This window comes from Corylus avellana, chromosome ca2 (genome assembly GCF_901000735.1).
Source record: "Corylus avellana chromosome ca2, CavTom2PMs-1.0".
NCBI classification, from domain to species: Eukaryota; Viridiplantae; Streptophyta; class Magnoliopsida; order Fagales; family Betulaceae; genus Corylus; species Corylus avellana.
The window spans coordinates 1,280,059-1,302,895 of NC_081542.1; the positions used below are offsets into that span (position 1 = coordinate 1,280,059).

General features: G+C 38.7%; 3 protein-coding genes across 3 annotated transcripts; all 3 read right to left on the reverse strand.

Annotated features, from left to right (window-relative positions):
- Positions 1 to 74: 74 nt before the first annotated feature.
- LOC132170268 (phospholipase D delta) lies at positions 75 to 9,390 on the reverse strand. Its single transcript, XM_059581185.1, has 10 exons — positions 8,189 to 9,390; positions 6,217 to 6,333; positions 5,444 to 5,638; positions 4,261 to 4,572; positions 4,036 to 4,104; positions 3,705 to 3,852; positions 3,039 to 3,187; positions 2,514 to 2,666; positions 1,255 to 1,455; positions 75 to 613 (listed from the first exon to the last, which is right to left on the reverse strand). The coding sequence occupies exons 1-10, from the start codon at positions 9,131 to 9,133 to the stop codon at positions 317 to 319; spliced, it is 2,586 nt and encodes an 861-aa protein (XP_059437168.1). The 5' UTR covers positions 9,134 to 9,390; the 3' UTR covers positions 75 to 316.
- Positions 9,391 to 11,946: 2,556 nt separating this feature from the next.
- On the reverse strand, positions 11,947 to 12,522 carry LOC132173052 (uncharacterized). The gene is made up of 2 exons (XM_059584615.1): positions 12,198 to 12,522; positions 11,947 to 12,131 (listed from the first exon to the last, which is right to left on the reverse strand). The coding sequence occupies exons 1-2, from the start codon at positions 12,520 to 12,522 to the stop codon at positions 11,947 to 11,949; spliced, it is 510 nt and encodes a 169-aa protein (XP_059440598.1).
- Positions 12,523 to 13,104: 582 nt separating this feature from the next.
- Positions 13,105 to 22,262, reverse strand: LOC132172426 (DNA-directed RNA polymerase II subunit RPB1). Its single transcript, XM_059583924.1, has 15 exons — positions 21,990 to 22,262; positions 21,623 to 21,886; positions 20,664 to 20,963; positions 20,419 to 20,577; positions 20,130 to 20,291; positions 19,830 to 20,050; positions 19,577 to 19,718; positions 19,159 to 19,494; positions 18,771 to 19,057; positions 18,129 to 18,387; positions 14,978 to 18,039; positions 14,668 to 14,739; positions 14,093 to 14,143; positions 13,834 to 13,971; positions 13,105 to 13,513 (listed from the first exon to the last, which is right to left on the reverse strand). Exons 1-14 carry the CDS (start codon positions 22,071 to 22,073, stop codon positions 13,869 to 13,871), a joined length of 5,502 nt encoding a protein of 1,833 aa, XP_059439907.1. The 5' UTR covers positions 22,074 to 22,262; the 3' UTR covers positions 13,105 to 13,513; positions 13,834 to 13,868.
- Positions 22,263 to 22,837: the final 575 nt, after the last annotated feature.

Below are 22,837 nucleotides of genomic sequence, written 5' to 3' on the forward strand. Positions count from 1 at the left end.
CTCTAATCTATCATTAAGGTTGCATTGTCCAAAACTTCGAAAAAAAACACTATCTTGAGAAATTTTGGAAAGAATAAAAGAAAAGCCACCATTCTCAAAAGAGCCTCTCCAAGTGTTATGATTTGTACATGAATAAATATTCACAACATTTCAACCTTCTCACCATGTTCGTGCATTTGTACAACATTACAAACATACAGTGAAGGGGGGTAGAGAGAGGGTGAGAACAAACTTTGACCCCTTCAATTGAACAACCTAAAAGCCCTGTGAATATGTCACTGCCATTCTTCACTACCATCCACGACATGGGAGGAGATTATGTAGTTAGAGTATCAGGAAGCTTGATGGAATGAGCTCCAAGTACTCTTCCACCTATATCTGGGAAATTCTCGTGTCCGGGCAGGGGGCCGACCGTCCCATCAACATCTACCTGAATAGGATACTTAAGAAGGTGGCCGTGCAATAGTCTAAAAGTCTCATCAGTATATCTCTTCCAATTCTCATCTGCAATCTCATTCACTCTCAGTACACATTCCAAACTCTCTGGCTCCTTGAAAAGTTTTTCCACTGATGCAAGATGCTCAGCCCACAGTGACATTCTGTATCCGTAGACCTGCGCATGCAAATATATTTCAAACGACATTACCAATCACATCCAAAGGGGCAATGGAATGCTTGTGAGAGAATCTAGGCGATTATTTTAAGTTTTGCATTCACAAGGGACACATTGCAACTTTTCTCTCATCTCGAGTGTTTTACAATGAAAGCCAATTCTTGCTGAACGTGTTATTTACAACGCAACAAGTACAATGTTTATCGTATTAGATCCGATGACCAAAGACAATGGCCAATGCTAATGGAGAGTGGGAGGCCATACCCTAGACACGATCTAATCTTTGAGATGCTCAAACACCATGTTTTCTCTCTCCACCGCCACTACCCAACCAAACCAAAGAAAAGAAAAGAGAGAAGACGCATCTACTTTTTCTTTTTGGTTGGGGTCGCTTTTTTTTGGTATTTTTGTCACATCACCAGCCTATATGATTTGCTGCTGACCACCCAAAGAAAGAAAGAGGAAAAAAAATAAATAAATAGAGCTTATTTCTCTTTTTTTTTTTTTTTTTTTGGGCGGGGTAAGCATCAAATGTGAAATACATCATTTCACTCTTTCTCGTTTTCTGTAACAGCCTCCAAAGCCCCAAAATGAAAAGTTTGGAAAAACAAGAAATCCCAAACAAGAAAAACTATACACACCTGGCCGTGTGGTTGTTTCTTCCTTGCAGCCCAAGTGTGATGGGGCTGATATGCACCCATAGCTATCTCTGTGTCCTTTGTACCAGCCATGGATCTCTGGTTAATATTGGCAGATCCCAGAATTACGTACTCATCATCTACTATCATTCCCTTGGCATGTACATAGATCATAAACCGCTTAAACTTTTGTGCACTCGAGATCTGAAAGAAAATTTTGATTATAACCAACTCCGGAAGAATTAATTTCTTGAAAAATATAAAATGCCATATTTCCATGACAAGTTGATATCACAGACATAAGGATGTAAGATTTCAAAATTCTGGGAACTTCTGTATCAAAGTTCGTTTTAAAAAAAAGTTTAAATATCACACACAAACATTTGAGCACAAAAAGTAAAATGGCAAATACTATGACAAAAAATTTCTAAAGCCATTTACAAATAAGTTCTATTGCATGCAATTTAATACCTACAGCTAAGAGAAGTTGGACGTAGAGATCAATAAAATGCACCGGCCTTTTCATTGTCAGAATATTGTAAAAAAAAGAAAACTTAGCAATAATTCCGCAATTATTTAGCCCTGTAGAAATAAAATAGAACAAGAACCATTCAGCATACTGGCAGAGACCCATGAAAAGGGATAAGTTCTATAAACCTTCATGCAGAAATGAAGATAACCACAGCACCCAATGCAACTAGACAAAATTGCCTCAAGAATTTGCACGGTTGGAGGCCTGGCCAACCAGAAAAACTAAAGACACCCATTTCCTTTCTGTGCTTTTCAGACCAGAGAATGCCTTCATTGATAGGTGCAAAAGAAAAATAAGAAAGGAGAGTTCTTTGTTAACTGTTCCCTCAGATAAAAGCATTTAAATTATGTCGGTGATCATCCAGCTGAGAATAGAATTCCACAGTTTGCTATAGGCCTTAATTTAAACAGATATTGGTGTTTCACAGGCACTGCTAACATGTTGATAACAAAGATAATTACAGCATGGTTTTTGTTGATGTTGGATTAATATCTCATAGCTGAAAGTACTAAAATTTATCTTACATAGGTGTTGATTGACAAAGATGGAAAGCCTTGAAAATGTTAGGTACACCACATTTAAGATGCAAAAATACTGAAAGTGTATCCACTGTCACAGTGGGTGTGACAAATAAAAGAATTTCTTGGCAGTGGAAGTTAAGGACCAACTATTTACTCTATGTCATGATAGTTTCGAACAGCACAAAAGAGATTTTCATTAGAACAATTACCTTATCAGCATTATCACTCAAGCTTTCCTCGGAAAAATCTTCCCGGTTACCAAGACAATAGAAATTGAGGTAATGTTGAGGATGAGAGTCCACAAGCTGCATCGCTTTCAGTTCCTTTGCAACTATATCATACATCATTTGCATCGTTTGGCTCTGTGAAGAGGAAATGTGCAGAAGCTAGGTATAAATAATGTTGTTGCTGTTGTTATTATCCACATTATACACTTTTTGGACTTAGGTTCCAGAACATCCTAATATCACAACCTAAAACCAAGAACTCACTCTAATGAATGAAATGCACTCTATCCAATTGAATATGATAACTTCTGGAAATGTTATCAGTGAATCCAAACCAATAATTGCCAAGAACAACCTTTTGGTTGCCAAAAGAAAAATACTACTTCATTGTTTCTTCTTGATTTTCATGGTAAGAAAGTAACAGCCATCTTTAGCCATCTTGTTAGTACCAAAACATGAAGCAACATCGCCAGCTATCATAGTTTAGACATTAGATAACCATATTACCTGCCAAAAGAGAATTTCTTGCATAGGTGCAGAATTTGGATCACCCTCAGGCCACATTGGTATAACAACATAAACTGCAAATCTCTCCTTTGCTCTAATTTTACTAGCAATCTTTAATGCCAACTCCATTGGGATTAGATTATCAGCTCCTGCTCATACCATGCAATCCAATAACTTGAGAAAATTTTCGAGCTAACAAACAAGGTATTTGGTATTTAGCACATGATTCTTACCCAAATACATAAAAATAAATTAAAAGTCACAGAATGTAAAAGTCAGAAATAATACTAAGGGAGAATGAAGATAAAACGATCAAGACTGTCCTCATGACAGCTAAATTAAGTAGAAATGTAGCAGTGGCTAAATAAGTTTCAAATCTTGACAATATTTGCATCAATTTTGTCTGGATGAACTGGTAGATGAAATTATTTAAGATAAATAAATTATGTGTAATCTGATCCACCAAGAAAACAGATTGAACACAGAAATGTAAAGGCTACTTCTCAAATATCAACTGCTCAGATTTTGAGATCTTAAGAATAATACTTTACATAAAAACTCCATAGCACAGGTTCTTCGGTAAAAAGAGAATTTTGGTCCAAGGAATGGAAACAATGTTGTATAGACAACCAAATAAAACAGTGCGGGGAAGATTATGATCTTGACCTGCATATTTATATGATGGCCACGCATATGATGATCCAAGAAAATACTGATTTTCAATATATATGAAATGTTGAGCAGATCTGATCGCCTGGATGTATCCCATTTGAATGCTTTTATCTATTATTAGATTTTTCGCACAAATAAGGTTCTGCAGTAGAAGAACGTCAATTTGAAATTAGGTAATTATTATATGACATACAACAAATATAGAGAAGCCAGATCTTGGTCACAGCAAAGAGGCAATGAAAATCTTGTCAATGCAAATTGGGGTTTCTATATAAAGAGAGCATTAAGGTGTATAAAGGAAAGAAAAAAGGTAGATCATAGATACCTGGGCAATAGCAGCATCAACGGTTTTGGGAAATCCTTTCAGTGACCCCGAGTCAATGGACCTCAATATCTGCAAAAGCAAAATAAACACACAATGATTGAATGGAACAATTGAACCGGCCGTGGAAAAATTTTCATCCACCCACCCAAATAAAAAAAAAAAAAAAAAAATGAAAAGCAAAAATAAAGGGAGCTTTTACTCAAGAAGAGACTTGCAAAGTCAAACCTGAACATGCCAAATTTCAGGATCATCACGTTTACTGGAAATCCATAAGTGGGGATCATCTTCCGGAACACGTGTGGTACCATCCTTTAAAGCCCATGGTGGAGGACTTCGTATCCAAGAGATACGATCTATTTTTATTAAGGCATCATCGTTCCAATGGGAAACCTTTTTTTTGAGACGTAGTCCAAATTCTTTCCATTTTGTTGATTTCCTCCAACGCTGCTCAAAGTTTATAAGAACATCATATGCAGCATGCCCATCAACTTTGCAGTGCAAGTCATGCCATGGTTGCCTTGGAGCTTTAGTTCCAGCCTAATGCATACAGAAAACATGTGGAGAAAACAAGGACTGTCAAAAAGAAACAACTGCTACAGCATTATCACCCGTTGAGCAAGAAAATAGAATATAAATTAAGCAGGAATGCTGCCTATGAAATCACTGTAATAAAGGAAATTTTGATTTCACACCTGATAAAGTGCATAGCTTACTATGGCAGCATTATGTTAAAACTATGATAAGAAACAAAATTCTCAGTGACATTCTAACATGTAAATATGTGACTTTACCCAAGTGGTACAAACAAAGTTGACAATTGATTCTAGAGAAAGACCAGCGATAGGTCTGAACAAATTTATTCAACTGAAAATTGCATCCCCAGAATGAGGCCTACAATATAAATTGTTGAAAAGCCACATGAATACAGCTCAAACTTAATGGCACTTAAGAAGTAGTAGAGAAAATTGGTTGACACTGCTAATCAGGATTTTCTTTATGAATAAGAGAAAAATCTCATGAATAGCAACTTTACTTTTGTAGCATCCCTGTATAGAACAAAAGGACAGTGACACCGTCAGAATCCCACAGAAAACCACCTAGCCAGATTCTCCCCATTCTAAAGATAATGAAAGAGAGAGAGAAAGAGAGAGAGAGAGAGAGAGGGAAAACTGGAAAGGGAGGAGGGTTGGAAGGGGGGCGGGGGGGTGTTGAACGTTGTATTCAAGAATTCTTACATCTTGTGCTCTAAAGCCATTACAATTATTAAAATGTACAGAAACCCTTGTAACTTAATAACTAAGGTCAAAGATACAAGAAAACCTTGAAAACATTTAAATGATGTCTAGATGGAATGGAAATATAGTACCTGACAATATGCTCATAAGAAACCATTTAGCTAAAAACTTACAGGAAATGTGGGATTGTGAAAATCATCCTTAAATACAGTGCCAAGATCACGAAATAGCCGATGCTCAGGTGTATCATAGCGACCATCACAAAGATCAATCCCTCCTAAAAATGCAGTTATCTTACGATCATTACCACTTGCTTGCGTGTCCACAAGAACACATTTTTGATGGTGTGTAAAAAGGGTTCCAATGACCTGTATAGAACCATTACATAAGCAACTCCAGCAAATTGTCCAGCTCAAAAGAAAGCAAATGGCATTATTAAAATCAAATAAACAATAAAACTAATCCAAAAACTAAGTTTTTTTCTTTTTCAAAAAATAAAAATGAACCTTTTTAGAAAAGAGGAAATACCTTAAGTACACTGGATGTATACAAAAAGTTCGCCTAAAGATACTTTCAATATGATTCTAAGCTATTAGATAAAACTAGGATTCCAAACCCAATATATGTAAATATATGATTAAACCAACAAATGTAAAATTAATTAAATATGTTCAAAGAGTCATGTTATTTAATAGAGAGTTATACAACTGGCGATTGCCATACAACTTGATGATGTAGCAGTCAAAATCAACACTTCGTAAAAAAAAAAAAAAAAAATCAATGGCTACCATGTTATTCCAGTCATATGGCAATCATATAACAATCTACTAAATAGCATTACTCATGTTCAAAATAGAGGAACACCATTGTAAAAACAATTAAAGAAAAAAAGACAAGTGCGCAACTGTAGCAGGAAAAATTTACTAGACAATGAAATAAAGCTCACCTGCTGCTTGAAATAGCCCGACTTACTGCTTGCATAGCGAGGTGCCAGCACACAAGTGACAGATGAATGCTTGAAAAACTTCTTGGTTTCTTCATCGTGCGTCAGCATCATTCCATTCTGCAACCAATGCCACTTCCAGATTACAACTGAATATTACACATCCCTGGCTAATAGTTTCCACAAAACAAATGCCTGGATTACACAATGCAAAACATTCATGGCAACATCAATTCTCCCCAATCCCCCACCCCCGGGGCACCAATATAATTTGTGCTGTATCTTGAGTAGGACAATTCATAAATTACTTCTTTGATGGCAAACAACTCGCAGATACAATGAATGAATGAATTAAGGAAAAATTAATAGTAATTCACAAATGATAATGGTAAAAATGACAAAGTCTGAACCACTTTACCATATACTTCCTAATTGGGTTATCTCCCTTGTTAGAATATATAGAAAATATATAATATATTTTCCATTTTTTTTTTTTTGATAAGTATATAATATATTTTCCATATATTCTAACTTTTTTTTTTTTTTTTTTTTGAAAAATGAGCACAAGGAATTTACGGGTAGTTCGGTGTTAGACACCTACGTTCACCACTCGGAATACTGCTAAGAGCTACATTGTGTTCATTAACTTGATTTGTCTACAATACAAAGGTCCCTATAAATATCTAAATACAAATATAGTAATCAAATCTCATTGATGTGATTACGATCCCAATATATGATTACAATCAACTCATAAATAAAGAATATTTCAATATCAACCTAATTATGGAATATACGGAAAATATATTATGTATTTTTTGATACCAGTGTTGGGTGGTCTTGGACTTTTCTCACCCCAAAAGCTAGCTTAAGAGGTGAGGTTTTCCTTCACTTATAAACTGACCACCAGCCCTTTCTACAACCGATGTGGGATAACCCCAACAATCTCTCCCTCACACATGGGGCCCTGGGTCGGAGTAGTGACAACCCGTTTCTCTCATGGACTATTGGGCCGAGACTTGTTAGTAAACCTAGTCTCTGATACTATGTTGAAATAGCTCTGATACCATGTTGAAATAATGATGATGCGGAAATATGAGCGGAAGCAAGAGAGAGAAAGAACACAAAGAACTTAGGGGTGGTTCGGTGTTAGATACTTACGTCCACCACTCGGAATACCCTAAGAGCTACATTGTGCTCATTAACTTGATTTGTCTACAATACAAATGTTCCTATTTATAAGACAATGTATAAATACAAATATAGTAATCAAATCTCATTGATATGATTACGATCCCAATATATGATTACAATCAACCCATAAATAGAGAATATTTCCATATCAACCTAATTATGGAATATACGGAAAATATATAATATATTTTCCATATATTCTAACATCTCTCATGGATTTGGTTTAGGTGCGGAAAAAAAGCTATAGCACTTAGTCTTTTAACGGTCCAAATTTAATTTTAAAATTTTCATAAGAAAGAGAGATAATATAATTAAATCTAGACCGTTGAAAAAACTACAGGATAGGTGGTGTAGTTTTTTTACAACACCTACACCAAATCCCTCTTATATATTCCATGTGTATTTAGATTGCACCCCATTGTGCTTGTACTCTGAAGTCGTTATCCTTAGTAAAATTCTGAAAATTGTAGGCTTGAGACTGCAAAATCTATATTTTTAACTATCAAACTGCTTAGTATTCTATGAAGACAAATTCAAACTGGGTTTGAAAAAAAAAAAATTCAACTCATACGTGTACAAAATGCATATCATTCTTAAATGCATTTTTTCAAATGATTCTCACATATTCTATTAAAAATGCACGTTCTTGTTTTACTTAAAATTTGAATAATTAAAGGGATTATGAATTGTCATGTCTTTAATAATTCCAGCACTGAATTTTTAAATATTATAATTAGTTTTAACAAATTCAAACTACGCAATGCAGGATCATAAGACGCACCGTTTTGATCACGAACTTGTCGTGCGAGGTCTTATCGTCCCAAATTAGCAACAAAACCCGCACGCCCTCTTCGGACTTGTATTTTAGCAAATCACCGAGTGTTAAGTCCCCACCACGCGGCAACGAGCGCGTGGGCTCCCGAATCAGCTTCACCTTGTGGTAAATCGACCAGCCCACAATGTACACCAAATGGTGAGCCTCCACGATCGCATGGCAAATGTCCTCCCAGCACTTCTCCTGCCGGTAAACCTTCCCTCCGTCCAGTTGGATCTCCGGCAGCATCCCGTCCCGCGCGTGCGCGTCCTGGTACGGTATCACCGAGCAACCCTTCCTCAACGGGAAGTACGTGTGCCTCACGCCCCGGTGATCCGGATCGCCCGCTATGCCGTGCCGGTTAGCAGGGGTTTTCTCAAACGGCGTGAACTGCATCTCGAGCCGTAGCGCCGAGCCCGGCTTCGGCGGCTGGCCGGAGGTTCCGATGATATCAAACCAGCCGGAGATGTGCTCGCCGGAGGCGATCTTCGGCGCCGGGATATTGACGGTGCCAATGAGCTCTGCGCCGAAAATGTCGTCATCTTTGACCTGTAATTCCAAATAAATTACGGGGTGTGCCAGTGGAATATAGAAGACCTCGTTCCACTTAGGGTTCTGAGAGTTCTTGATGACACGTGTGCGCGCCACCGTGGCCTGGGGCACCGAAACTTTGACGTACGGATCGCTGGTGACGATTGTGCGGTGGTGGAGGACCTTGCCGTCGTCTTCGCGATTACCATGGTCGGAAATTTCTTTGGAGTGTGGGATTTTGATAGTGCCACAGGCGGTGAAACAGTGGCGGAAGTGCTGTGCCACGATGTCCATGTTCGGCAAGTGGCGGGCCTCGATGATCTTCAGGTCCAGGTCACCGTGGAGGTACGTGACCTGCGGGTCTGAACCGGTCTCGTCCATTTTCAAAGCTGACGTGGGAACGACGGCGGTTTCACTGTACCAACTGTAATTTATAATAGAACAGGGTAGAATTGGAGAGAAGGGAGGGGAAGGAATACGTGAATAGTGACGAAGGGTTTTGGTGTTTCTTTGCTTGTTGCAGAGATTTCGGGCCTCGTGGTGCGTTGGGGATTGGATCTTATTTTATTTTTATTTGAAAGAATCATTTCTTTCCAAAGGTTTTGAAAATGAAGATGATGATACAGTACAAAGTGTGAGCGAGGCAGCTCATGTAGGATAAGGAAAAAGTGGTGGTCCAGAGACAGCGTTGCAGTCATTGTTGCTGGTTTTTTTTTCTTTGGGCAATTAATACAACGGAAAAAAAAACAACCACACCAAGAAAAAAATGGGAAAATTTATTAGTACAGTAACAGATTTACAAAATGACCAAACTAAAATAAAATTCTAGAGTCTGCGACTGCGAGCTTCAATGAGAAACGGTTCCAATCAGCACTTGAGCGGTACATCTTAATTTAGGAAGAATTCGTTTGTTTTTGGGATTTTGCACATTAAAAGTGTGTTTTAAATAAAATTATAAAAAATATTTAATTTCAGTGTCGTTTTTTTTTTTTTTAAATTGATGAATTTAAATATCAAATTGTGTAAAACCAAACAAACCTTAAGGCATATACAACAATTTACGAATTATCATTAACTATAAGTCTATATATTGTTCAAGCCCTCCACCACTCTGTGTCTAATGACAAGCAGAGATATTTAGGGCACTGTTTCCCAAGAAGCAAAAAAATCTCTATTTTTTTATATTAAATACTTTTACTTTTTTTTTTTTACCTCCATTAATTTTTATTACAGTTTTTGACTTTGTCTACTAAACTGTAACTTTCTTACCAAACGAAGCCCTAGGGGATCATAAAGTGTCACTTGCCCGTTACAATTGCGTGTAACCACACGACAGTCCCCACCACGTTCTGGACTGGGTGAAGTGGGGTCGGGCAGTGTCGGCCATGGCATAAACAGGAGCCCAGGGATGTTGTATTGTCTTTTGCTAAATCCCTACGACTTTACCTGCAAAGGTAAATGGGCTAACTGCCATGTGTGACCAATAAAGTGGGCCTAGTGGGGCTACTTTTCCTTTTCCCCTTCCGTTTTTCTTTTCGGGAGATTTTCAACAAGAAATAGATGGAAAAGGGGCGAAAAGAGGGGATGATAAGATACTACAAACCCGACATGTTTCATAATCATTTTTGAAAAGTGGTTTTTTTTACTTGAAAAAATATTTTTTGGCGTTAATAAATGTGATAGGTGCTTTTTTATTTTTCTTTTTTGAGGTTAACATTTAGAAAATGTGATAGACATGTTTGATAATCATTTTTGAAATGTGGTTTTTGTACTTGAAAAAAATATACAGTTTTATAAACATTTTCAAGAGGTAGTTCAATTAGTTAGGGATCATGCCTTATAAAGCAGAAGTCACTAATTCAAATTTTTCACCTCCTCTTGTATGAACATGTTAAAAAAAAAAAAAAAAACAGTTTAATAAATAAAAATATATGTTTTGAAGGCTGTTTTTTTTTTTTTTTTTTTTTTTTTTGAGTCATTTGTTGTTAGTACAAAAGATTGCATAGATAGGAAACGGGCAAAGGTGAATGCCGGAGGTACCAACAAGAAATACTCTAATGCTTAAGCATGTGAGAAATTATGAAAAATATTTAAAATGTTATAAGATTTTGTGATCATTAATGAGAACAATCATTCTTTTAGATCCTATATACCAAATTTGTGGAGAACACGTTACTCAATTTTTAACAGTAGCTCATACGTCAATATCGTCATAATTGTACCTTTGATATTAGCTTTCTTGTCTAATTATAGTGGTTAAGACTTAAGAGAAGTGAATTTAAAAAGTCTCGGACCCTTTTCTAATGATTGGACTTCAAATTTACTTAGTGTTTTTATAGTCTATCCATTTTATATTCCATAATAAATTTTAGCAAATCTGTTTGGTCCGACTGAATTTTCATAAATTCCCCGAACCAACGAGTGGATGATCCACTCACTTGGTGGGGCAAGATGCATATTGATTTCTTTTTGGTTATGATTACACCATTTGTGCTTGGTAATGTTCATTCAATTCATAGATATATCATATTTTATTCCCTCGTTTATTGTATTTTCAGCAATGCTACATAAGTACAAATCATACTCCCGTCTTGCTCCATTTCATTAGGCTAATATGATAATGCACATCAACCCATTAAGACAAAATGTAATATTTAGCAAGTTTCTTTTATTTTATAAGAGAAATCCCTCTTATAACGAAAAAGAAATAGACAAAACAAAAGAAATAAAAAGCAAACCAAAGTTTTGTATTAGGAAAACACTAGAGGTTCTTAAACTATTATAAGATGATGTGGTGGTTTCAACTGTTTAGTAATTGACATAATAAGTATACAATGTAGGACTACAAATTTATGTGACAGAGCCTCACCAATCACAACTAAATTTAATTATTTAGTATTAATATAGCAAGCGTTACTTAATACTTTCACGTCAATTTGTAAGGGATTTACAGTAATGAATTTCCGGCTCCAAAGCTACCATCACACACTTGCAAGGTGAAAATCTTGTACAATCACCTTCTATCTTTCCTATCTTTTTTTCTAGAATAACATTATTTTTCACACTCATTTATCATGCATATTTCACACTGATTGACATAACATGTTTTAAGTGATTTTTTTTTTTTTCTTTCTTTCTTTTTTTCTTATCACTTAAAGTACATAAAGTCAACGGTATAAAATGAACATGATAAATCAGGCTGAAGAGCAGTTCTCATTCAGGGAATCGAGCACCACCACTGCATCAGAAGTCCTCCAATCAAAGTTCGACAAGGCCCCGGCACGTGCACTTGAAAACCGCTTTATCTGACCCAAAGAAGGCGCTTGATCCGGAACTGTTTGCTTCTCATGGTAGAAAAAAACATTAGCCATCCGGCCACCTTATTTTGGTCACTTAAAACCAATCTTAACAATCTCTTGCGCCTTCTTTTCCTTGACCTATTTGGGACAAGAAACTCGCATCGTTGCTTGCGTAGGTGGTGGGAGTGAAACTGAAACCCGCTTAGGCTTTCTTTTGATCTTCTTCGTGTTCTTGACATGGCCCATGCACGAGACTTTCGGCGATGTGGGCTCTCGTGCGTCGAAGCTTGCAGTCTTCGGCTTTCTTTGAACCTCCGGTGGGATTATTGATATGGATGGACTGGAGGATCCTCTCGGCGTGGCAACCGCTTTTCCAGGACTAAGAGGTGGGCTTTGGAATGTTACTGCTGATGCGGCATGTGGTATTAGAAACCTCATCAACTTGCTTCTCAGCTTCGATGGTTTCTCCATTGAGATAAAAGTCTCCCAATGGATCGAGTTGTTCTTGAAAATCTCACACTCTTCTCTCTTTGAATCTTCTAGTGCACTACCATTATATATATAAAAAGAGACCAAAGTGAAGCTTTAGGAGCCGACGGCAGGAGATTTTGACAAGGTCGTCAGTGGATGCGTGCGGTGAGACATAGATAAAGAGTTGAAATTGGTGAAAGTGACATTGGTGACGCAACAGACGGCCGGCCAAAATTTAAATGTGCCTCAGCACACACGGCAATAGCGCCTATAAAAGCGGTGGAATTGATTTTGCAGGTCGTAGCCTGTTGATGGTAGCGCGTGTTAAAGGTTCTTGCATTTCTATTCTTTTTTATTTTTCCTTCCGTTGTCTTTGTCTTTTGTCGAGGGTTCAGACAGCAAAATGCTAGGAGACCAGATCAAACATGAATATTCATCAAAGATGCTATAGATTGAATAATTTTCCATTGGTGCATTTGAAACTTTTTGTTAGTTAGAAGAAAGATAAGTAAATGGAAAATTTTAAGGATAAATCTTTCGTTTCTTTAATGGGGAAGATAGTATTTTCATGAATAATCAAAAGAGTATATAGAGATGTAGCCTAATACATTCCAGAATTGTAAACACTGACATGTCCACAAGACATTCCATGATTACCTGCTTGAGAAAATTCAGCTTATATATTTGCTGTTGAACATTGAAAAACTGATCAAATGGGCATTCTTTCTACCCATCTAATGAACCAATTGCACTATAAAAGTGGGCGGCCCAATTCGCAACCTACTTCATTAAGTCCACAAACATTACCCCAACAAAACAGCATACAGTGGATGATACATCAAGAGGTACTACTACAAAACAGGCTGACATATACGGCCAAGTTATTAATTTGCACATCTCTGCACCCTTTCGCGGTCGTTTCCACGTCAGCAGTCCCATGTTTTTAAACATTTGAGAAGAGAGCCTTGTATCCATTCTACATTAGGTGCATCTGGAAAGGGAGAAAAATAATCTCTTATCACGTCCATAAATCAATTTATAAATACCTCCAATCACGTACTGATCCATTTCAAAAGTTCGAAAATAGTTGTAGGTATAGCATTTTTTGAGTTAAAACAAACTTCCCATTCTCTATCTACTGAGTAAAGAACAATCCAACCCTGTCTAACTCCAGCAAGAAGAGAGTAGACAACACTGGTCTAAATCCTTAAAGAACAGTCATGTGGAAAGATAAACCTAAGAACTTCGTCCCAACAGATAAACAGTAATTTCTTGACATCATTGAGACAACAGCTTGAAAAAGAATTTCACCTTAGCTTACATTCAGGCTATTTATCAATAATGACTTAACGAGTGCTCCTATCATCTTTGTCACTCGTTTGCGGAGTATACTGGCTGGTAGATGATGGAGAGTACCCAGGTTGGCTTGGTGAGTACCCTGCACTTTGGCTGCAAGAGAGAGAGAAAGAGAGAGGGAGTAAAAGTGATGCAAGCAGCAAATTGGAGCCCATTAGTTCAATAAGAAGCTTGAAAGAGCTATTTCAAGAACTAGGATTGTTACTCAGCTTACCTGTACGGTGGAGAACTTGGACTGTCAGGGCTCACTCCAGAATTGTACGGACTAAATGGGAAAAAAAAAATGAAAACATCATTCAAAACATTTTTTAACACTCAATCAAAGCAGTATATGTCAGTTCTCTCACAAACCACAATGCATAGGACTTGCAAGGAGAAAGAGAAGAAGGGGTGGTGGGGGGGAGGTGGTTGGATATTTTCAGTTGACCAAGACCACAACATTAATTAAGACATTTTATCTGGACCAAACATGCAGTGCAACCCCTGATAGTCGCAAGCTGATCTAACTTGAAACCGACTTTTAGGTGTTCGGAGAAGAAGATGAGAAAACTAAACAACTCCTCGGGGTTGTTTCTCCTTTAAAAAAACACCTAGACATAGAGGCAACTGCCTCAAGTTATTAGATGTTAACTTCACAAACCAGTCAGTTATATAGCCCATTAAACAAGCAAGCAACTATTTAAAAACTGAGGCCCATAATCAGAAAGTTAAAAACAGAAACCATGCTACAAATAGTGCTGAAAGAGAGCAAAGACCAAGAACATGCTGCTGACAAAATAGTAAACTTACCTACTGGGGCTGTATGTTGGGCTAGAAGGAGAATAAGATGGGGATGTCGGTGAATATGACGGTGATGTTGGACTGCAACAGAAAAATGAAAAGTTCAACCATATCAGACAGCCTGAAGATAGATCACCATAGTAATGGAAAAACAAGAAAAAAAATATCCACACCACTGGCCAAGACAGGGATGGAACAATTCAGCTGAAAATGTAATATGGAAATGTAAGAATGACTACAATCAGCAGCTAGCATAGTCAATCACACATTGGTACCACCAAAATGATCAGCAATTAGGACATTTTGCAACATGGTTTACCTATAATTAGGAGATGTAGGACTATATGGACTTGACGGTGACAATCTTGGACTACTTGGTGAGTATGCCAGTGAAGGGCTGTACTTCGCCGACTGAGGATTATAGCTAGGAGATGTTGGACTATAACTGGGTGAGGTTGGACTATACCCCGGAGATGTGGGGCTATAAGCTGGTGAGGTAGGGCTGTACGAGGGAGATGTGGGGCTGTATGAGGGTGAGGTTGGGCTGTATGAAGGAGAAGTGGGACTGTAAGAAGGTGATGTGGGGCTGTAAGATGGGGAAGTGGGGCTGTATGCCGGTGATGTGGGGCTGTATGCTGGCGAAGTGGGGCTGTATGCTGGGGAAGTGGGGCTGTAACTTGGAGAGGTAGGGCTGTAAGTTGGAGATGTTGGGCTGTAGCTGGGAGAGGTTGGGCTGTAGCTGGGAGAGGTAGGGCTGTAGCTGGGAGAGGTAGGCGAGTAAGATGGACTTGTAGGAGAATAGGCAGGACTGGTTGGGCTATAGCCCGGAGAACTAGGGCTATATGTCGGGGACGTTGGGCTATACCCTGGAGAGGTGGGGCTGTACCCAGGGGAGGTGGGGCTGTACCCAGGGGAGGTGGGGCTATACCCAGGGGATGACGGACTATAGCCCGGAGATGAGGGGCTGTAGCCCGGTGATGATGTAGGAGAAAAAGCCATTCCACCAACATAAGGAGAAAACTGAGCATCCGTAATGGGTGACAGACGGAGATTTGGGCTCAGCAAATAATTTGGAGACATCAAGCCCTCATGATATGGAGTTCCTGAAACTGGAGAGCGGGAAGGTGTCATGCCAAAATCCAGACCATCCATATAGCTAGGTAGTTGGAGTTCGATAGCATTCTTCAACATCTCATCATTGAGATACAAGCCACAGTCTCCCGTGCCAATTGGTGCAAGCTGACCTAACATTATGTTTTCAGTGACGCCCCTCAAGTGATCTGTTTCGGCATATACTGCAGCATCAAGAAGAATGTCCACTGTTTCTTCAAATGAGCATCTCATCATTGGCCCAGTATCATTTCGATTGATGCCATGACGGGTGATGGCCATCAAATGACCACGATAGGTCATGGTATCACACAGAATAGCTAAATGCCGGTAATTCACATAAGATCCATCAAAAGATATGACAACCCGCAACTCATCCAACAGGGACCGACGAACTGCCTCAATTCCAAGAACTTCAATAACTTCAATCAAGTGATTGCTTGTGGTCCTCCTTGCATCTACATCTTCATGGCAAATAACAGCCAATAGATTGACACCTTCTGTATCCAACATCCACTCTTGTTCAGGCTTAAATCCTTCATTCTCATCAAACCTATTTATCTTACATTGTTTGATGAACACCTTGTTGATATCTGGGATACCTCGAAGAGCCATTTCTGTCAACATGTTACTCTCGATCTTCTTCAAGAAAACGTCATCTTCAGCAGATTCATCCTGCAGTTCCCCCTTCGGAGCTTCATCATTCATGATACGAATACGAAGGATCAATTTTTCAGCATTGTCATCATTGAAAATACAAGTCAAATCATCATCAAATTCAAGGTTGATCTTCTCAGCAATGTCAGCCATGCTTAACTTCTTGTCCACCATCATTTCTCGATTCAACTCTATACGAAGCAACCAAGGAGAGATTTTTTCAGGCGCAACCTCTTCATCTGGCATTTCATAATAGGATCTAACAAAATCAACATCCTCTTCAATTATTGTGCTCATGGGATCCGGATCATACCATACCTCTGTAGCTTGAGTTACACTCCGAAGAGTAGTGTATTCCAAAGCACACTGAACATTCTTTGCCCTCTCCTTAGTTTTACAAACTTCAGGTTTCAAGTACACAGAGAGAGAAGGCGTTTTGATCCTCTTAGCTACATTAATGATTTCCCTCAACCTGGGAACACCAAGAGTGACATTCTTTGCACTAACACCAGCATAGTGAAAGGTATTTAGAGTCATCTGTGTAGCAGGCTCACCAATAGACTGAGCAGCAACACAACCGATCATTTCCCCCGGTGCTACAAGTGACTGTAGGAAGCGCGATTCTATTTCACCAATAACCCACTCAAATGCTTCACGAGTAAGCTTGTACTCCTCCAATACCCTCTTACTGGCAAAAGTGCTACGAAGCAAAATGCTAAAGAAGAGGGTAGCATTCTTCTGTGCTTCAACACTCAACAAATCGTCACCCGGTACAACCTTCAGCCTCTCTTGGAGCTTATCAACAGCTTCCACAATTTCCATTGGATGCATATCAGAATGCCTTCGAGGGTCAATCTTAAAGATCTTTTGCGCATTCCATATGAGCCTCTTAAGGTTGACAGGCAATGGCCAGGAATTATCACCTGTGGTGGTAATCTCTGTTCCAAGTTGGTACCTATCAGCTTCAAGTTTTTGAACTTCAGCATCAAACACGTTGCGAAACTCTCTGATGGTTTTCAAGTCTTCAATGTGTTCTTGCATCATGTAATCAGGGTTCCAATGTTCATCGTCAAACTCATAACTGAAAACCCTATCAAATTCTGATTTTTTCATTTTCAAAGAATCCAGCCTCTGTGATTCTATCCAGACAGCATCCATACCATCTTCCCCATATAGAAATTGGATAACATCACCCAAAGAATTACGTACAGTCCCATCATATTTGACCATAATATCTTCCATAGCCTTCACAAGTCGCCTTTGGATGTACCCAGTTTCAGAAGTCTTCACTGCAGTATCAATAAGACCTTCCCTACCACCCATGGCATGAAAAAAGAACTCTTGTGGGGTCAGTCCTCGTAAATATGAGTTCTCCACAAATCCACGACTTTCTGGCCCATTATCATCTTTGGTGAAATGGGGCAATGTCCTGTCTATGAACCCATATGGGATTCGCTTACCCTCAACATTCTGCTGCCCCACACAAGCAGTCATCTGTGATATGTTGATGAAACTACCTTTGGATCCTGCAGTAACCATAGCCTTGAGATTGTTACTTTCGGACAAACTCTTCTGAGCACTACTTCCGGCGTCATCACGTGCCTTATTCAACGTCTGAAAAACAGCAGATATATTCCAGTTAGAATTCAGCAGAAAGCAGCCAAAACAGGGAAGAGCATAGAAAAAAAAATTTCACTCAGGACCTGGTTCACTTTGTTTTCAAATGACTCCATCATAGTTCGTCCAGGTTCAGGTTCTAGCTCCTTTACTTGGGCTTTTCTGATAAGATCTTTCACTTCATTTTTCGCTTTAGAAATAGTTTCATTAATTGTTTCCATTGTTGCTGCATCAGCAATTGTATCTCCAATCCCAATGCTAAAACCATTCTGCAAAAGCCAGTAATTAACCAGCCACTGCACATGACCCAGAAACTTGCGAGCCGCATCTGGACCAACCTCTTCCCTGTACACACGAGCAACAATTTAAAAATAAAAATAATAAAGGAACTTCAAAAACATTATAGAGCAAAACCCCAAGATTCACCATCGACACTAACCGATTTTATTTTTTACATACAATTTCCAACAGCAGGTGCAAAATCGTGTTTCATTAGAATAGATGGAAATAAATTAAACTCATAGTGTTAACAAAAGTGATCTTTCCCACAGTTACGTATTGGGTATCAACTTCAAAAGAAACAATAGGCTATTTTGGAGAGTCTAAATCAAAAAAGAAGATGGCTAGTCATATTCTGGCTGTAAATCAGAAATTCTTCAAGTTTAAATCAGAATAAACATACTACGCCTAAAAATGTGTGTGCATAGCTTTATGTTTAAAATGCCTACCAAATAACATGTATAAGACTTCCTGAAGATGTCCCAAGTGTCTTCTTGCAAAGAGTACCAGCAAGTAGCTCCCCCCTTTCTATTCTCACTTGGGTGTCCCCAGGAGTTATGAATCCAGTTTCTGACTCCGAGTGCCAGGCAGAAGTTCGTGTGAGATTTATCTGTTTTGGTATAATAAGATTGAACACTTGTTTTCCAGTCCAATAAGGCCCTGGCTTCAAAATTGCAGGAGCAGGAATTTTCCCATCAAAATCCTCCCACCACATCAAGATGTTCATGAAAACATCCTGCAAAAACAATTATAGATTAGACTCCCAGAACGTTCAAAAGAAAGCAAAAATATCAAACCAACTAGAGGAAACAAGACTAATTTATCTATCACATTTACCTTCGATATAAGCGTGTCCCTCTTGGTGATTTTACGGCACCCTAAAAGCGTATCCTGGACTATTCCCATAACAGGCCGATTTGCTTGAGGGGACACAATGCATTTAGGCACCATCATTAGCTCCAACACCTCTGCTCTAGTTTCAAATGACTGAGGAACATGCATATTCATTTCATCGCCATCAAAATCAGCATTATATGGAGAAGTAACAGATAAATTCAGACGGAATGTTGAGTATGGCATAATCTTGATTCTGTGCCCCATAATAGACATCTTATGCAGACTAGGTTGACGATTAAAGAGTACAAAGTCTCCATCATTCAGATGCCGCTCCACCTGCAAACATGTGAATGAAAGTTGAGATTGATGGTAAAGAGCAGAGACCTAATTGAAAACCATTTAGAATAGAAGACAATGCCTTATATCCAAGCTCCAGATGGTGATCGCTACTTTTCTTCAAGTAACGAAGATCTAGCCTTTGTCCATCATTCCTTATGATATACTTGGCACCAGTTTTACCAGGTGGAGGATGGGGCCCATATTCAACAAGCTCCTTCAACCTGTTTCATTAGAAGGGAAAACGTGCAAAAAATTCACTACTAACTAGATGAAAAAAAAGAAGCAAAGAATAATAGAAGCATTAGTATAAGAATATGTAAAAGACTACAAACCTTTCTATGTTATATGGAGTAACAGTCTCTGGATATGTGAGATTTAAAGCAATACTCCACGGTACGCCCAATTGATCTATATTAATGTTCGGATCTGGAGTAATAACAGTTCGTGCTGAAAAATCCACACGTTTCCCCATCAAATTACCTCTAATCCGACCTTCCTTTGCCTTAAGCCTACTACATATAGATTTAATGGGTCTTCCTGATCTCTGGGTAGCCTGTATATAAAGAAACACATCAGCTGATGCATAAAATCATATGTCTAGTAGACATGTCTATATGTTTAAGCAGCCATACCCTTGGCTGTCCAGGTAAGTCATTGTCAAAATATGTGGCTACATGGAATTGCAACAACTGTGCAAACTCCGAAATGATATGAGCAGGTGCCCCATTCCTCTCTTGTTTCCTCAGATTCTCATTGTGCCGTATAATCATCGCCAACTGATGAGTCAAATCATCCTACACTCGACAAAAACATCAAGTCAAAATTGAGCCACAGACAAAACAAGTTGGCACAAACTAATATTTACAAAGAAATCCCAGTGTCCAGAACACTTGAGAGGAAAAAACAGCAAAAGGGACTTGCCTCGCTCCTGGAGGAGGTATCCATCATCACAGAGGGTCTAACAGGAGGTGGAGGAATTGGAAGGACTTGTAGAATCATCCAGTCTGGACGGGCATACTTAGGGTTCAAGCCCAGCAGTTGGCAGTCTTCATCACTTATTCTTTTCAGAACACTAAGAACCTGCAACACACTCAACAGAATGTTAGCACTATGCAACTACTAGTTTAGAATGAAGGCAACAATATCTTGCTCGTGGAATGAGTTACCTTTTCTGCAGTAAGTGTCTGTTTTCTTTCCACTGGTTCAGGAAGTTGTTCTTGATCATCACTTTTCTTCCTTTGTGCCTTGTACTCTGCGATCATTTTCATGCCTTCGATGGTGAGCTTTGGCTGCTGAGCACCACAGCCACCACGACTCTTTTTGACTGGTTCTTCAGTATCTTGACTATGAACATCAAGTTCATCACCACCTTCACATTTAGTTTTGTTCTTGCAGGCATCCAAAATCTTTTTTAATCTATTTTTGGGATTCTTTATTTTCATTGCTTGCTTAAACTTTTGGTCTTCCTGCAAGAAGAGAAGAAGAGACATCAAGTAAAAAGTCTAAAAGCTAATGATCTCTGGACACTAAGAATTAATGCCATAACTCTCATAAGCAAGCCAACTGATAAGATGAAAGATACCATATGAAATGCAACTATAAAAGTCTAAAGCTAATGATATCTGGACACTAAGAATTAATGCCATAACTCTCATAAGCAAGCCAACTGATAAGATGAGAGATACCATATGAAATGCAACTAAAAACACCTTATCCAAGAATCAATTTATCAAAGTGCCATCTAACCTTTTGGATCCTTCAAAAGAGAAAGAGCAGATGGCTAACATTATTAAAAGATTATAATTTCTAAAACTTATATCTCACCTGACAACTCAGGTGTAACCAAAGGAAGATTCTTATACAATGCTTAAGATTAATCAGGCAATCATGGAAGCCAATTGGGTTCATCTTGTTTCAAAAAAATTAACTGTTGCTCCAACAACAACCCTGCTACTCTACTGTGGTATAATCCATTGGCAGCAATGAGATACTTTGCTAATCCTATTTCAGAATCATATTCTTATCAGGTCGTGGTTCAGGCAACTAATACATAGTTCTATGTGGAGCCCAAAATCCTAGTTATAGGCAAACGGCTGGACACAACATGAGTCCAATCTCTAAGTACCTCGTCTGCCAGAATCTTAGAGCAATTGAAACAAACACAGCGCATGATACTGAGCACAGTCTTCAAAAATCCGATATGGAACATGGGCTTGGCGAGCTCGAGGTGCCCAAAGTGGCCCGGGCACTCGGCCATGTTAGCTGTGCAAGTATCGCACTTCATCTTCCTATCAATGGTGCCAAGCCGAGAGTCACTTAGACCGCCCATCTTCGGCTTACCCCTCTCCATCGTCTCGCTGTGTTCAATCTGCACCACGGACATTTGCCTCTGCACACCAAAATACCAATCGTTCGTTCAAACTAAATAAGAAACCCTAAAACCAAATTCTCACAATCATAAGCACGAAAAAGGAAAAGAAGTGGAGGATTACGATCTCATCCGGACTGAGTATGCCGAACTGAACCATGCGGACTTTGGCGACCTCCGCTGGAGAGTACGGGAATCGAATATCCATAGCGATCGGAGTAGGAAAAACCCTACAGTCTCAGCGAGGGAGAATTCGAAAAGTTCAAGCGTGTTTCATTTCGGAAATTTTTGATCGTTTCGGTTTCTTTGTTTTTCGGTTTTTTCGTAATGTTTCGGTTAGTTTTTTGGCTGAGAGAAGGTGAGAGATCGGCTGCGCTATGCAATGACTCTCTGAGAACTCTCAGAGCCTCGAAACGAATGAACGTTTAGCCCTAGGGGCATATTTATAGAAGGGGAAAGACGGCCTTGTGCGCACTGACCAAATTAAACGCTATCGTGCGCCGAATGCGCACTTACGCTTCTTTCGGTTGAAAGACGAAAACACCTCCATCTTTGATCTAATAACGACAATACCCTCCGGATTTGCTTCGCGACCGCCGACCTAGCCGACACAGACACACGTGGTGCTTTAACGGGGAGTTTGACTCATCTTAAGACTTATTTTTTACTCATCTTAGCCAAAATTAGAGAAATGTTTGGTCCATCTTTTACTTAATCTTTTGTTTATATCGCTTGCATGAACACATCTAAGCTGTGTTTGTTTAGTTTGTGAGTTTCAAAATGTGTGATTTCACTTGTATTTTAAAAATTTGTATTTTTCATGTTTTTAAATCGTATTCCTTAGCCAGTTACATAAGTACATTAGTAAAATATCAATTTCAAACTTTTTTTTTTTTTTTTTCAGACACATACCCAACCTAACATATGAGATAATTTCCTTAATTTTATATTAAAAATGCGTGTTTGGCATGT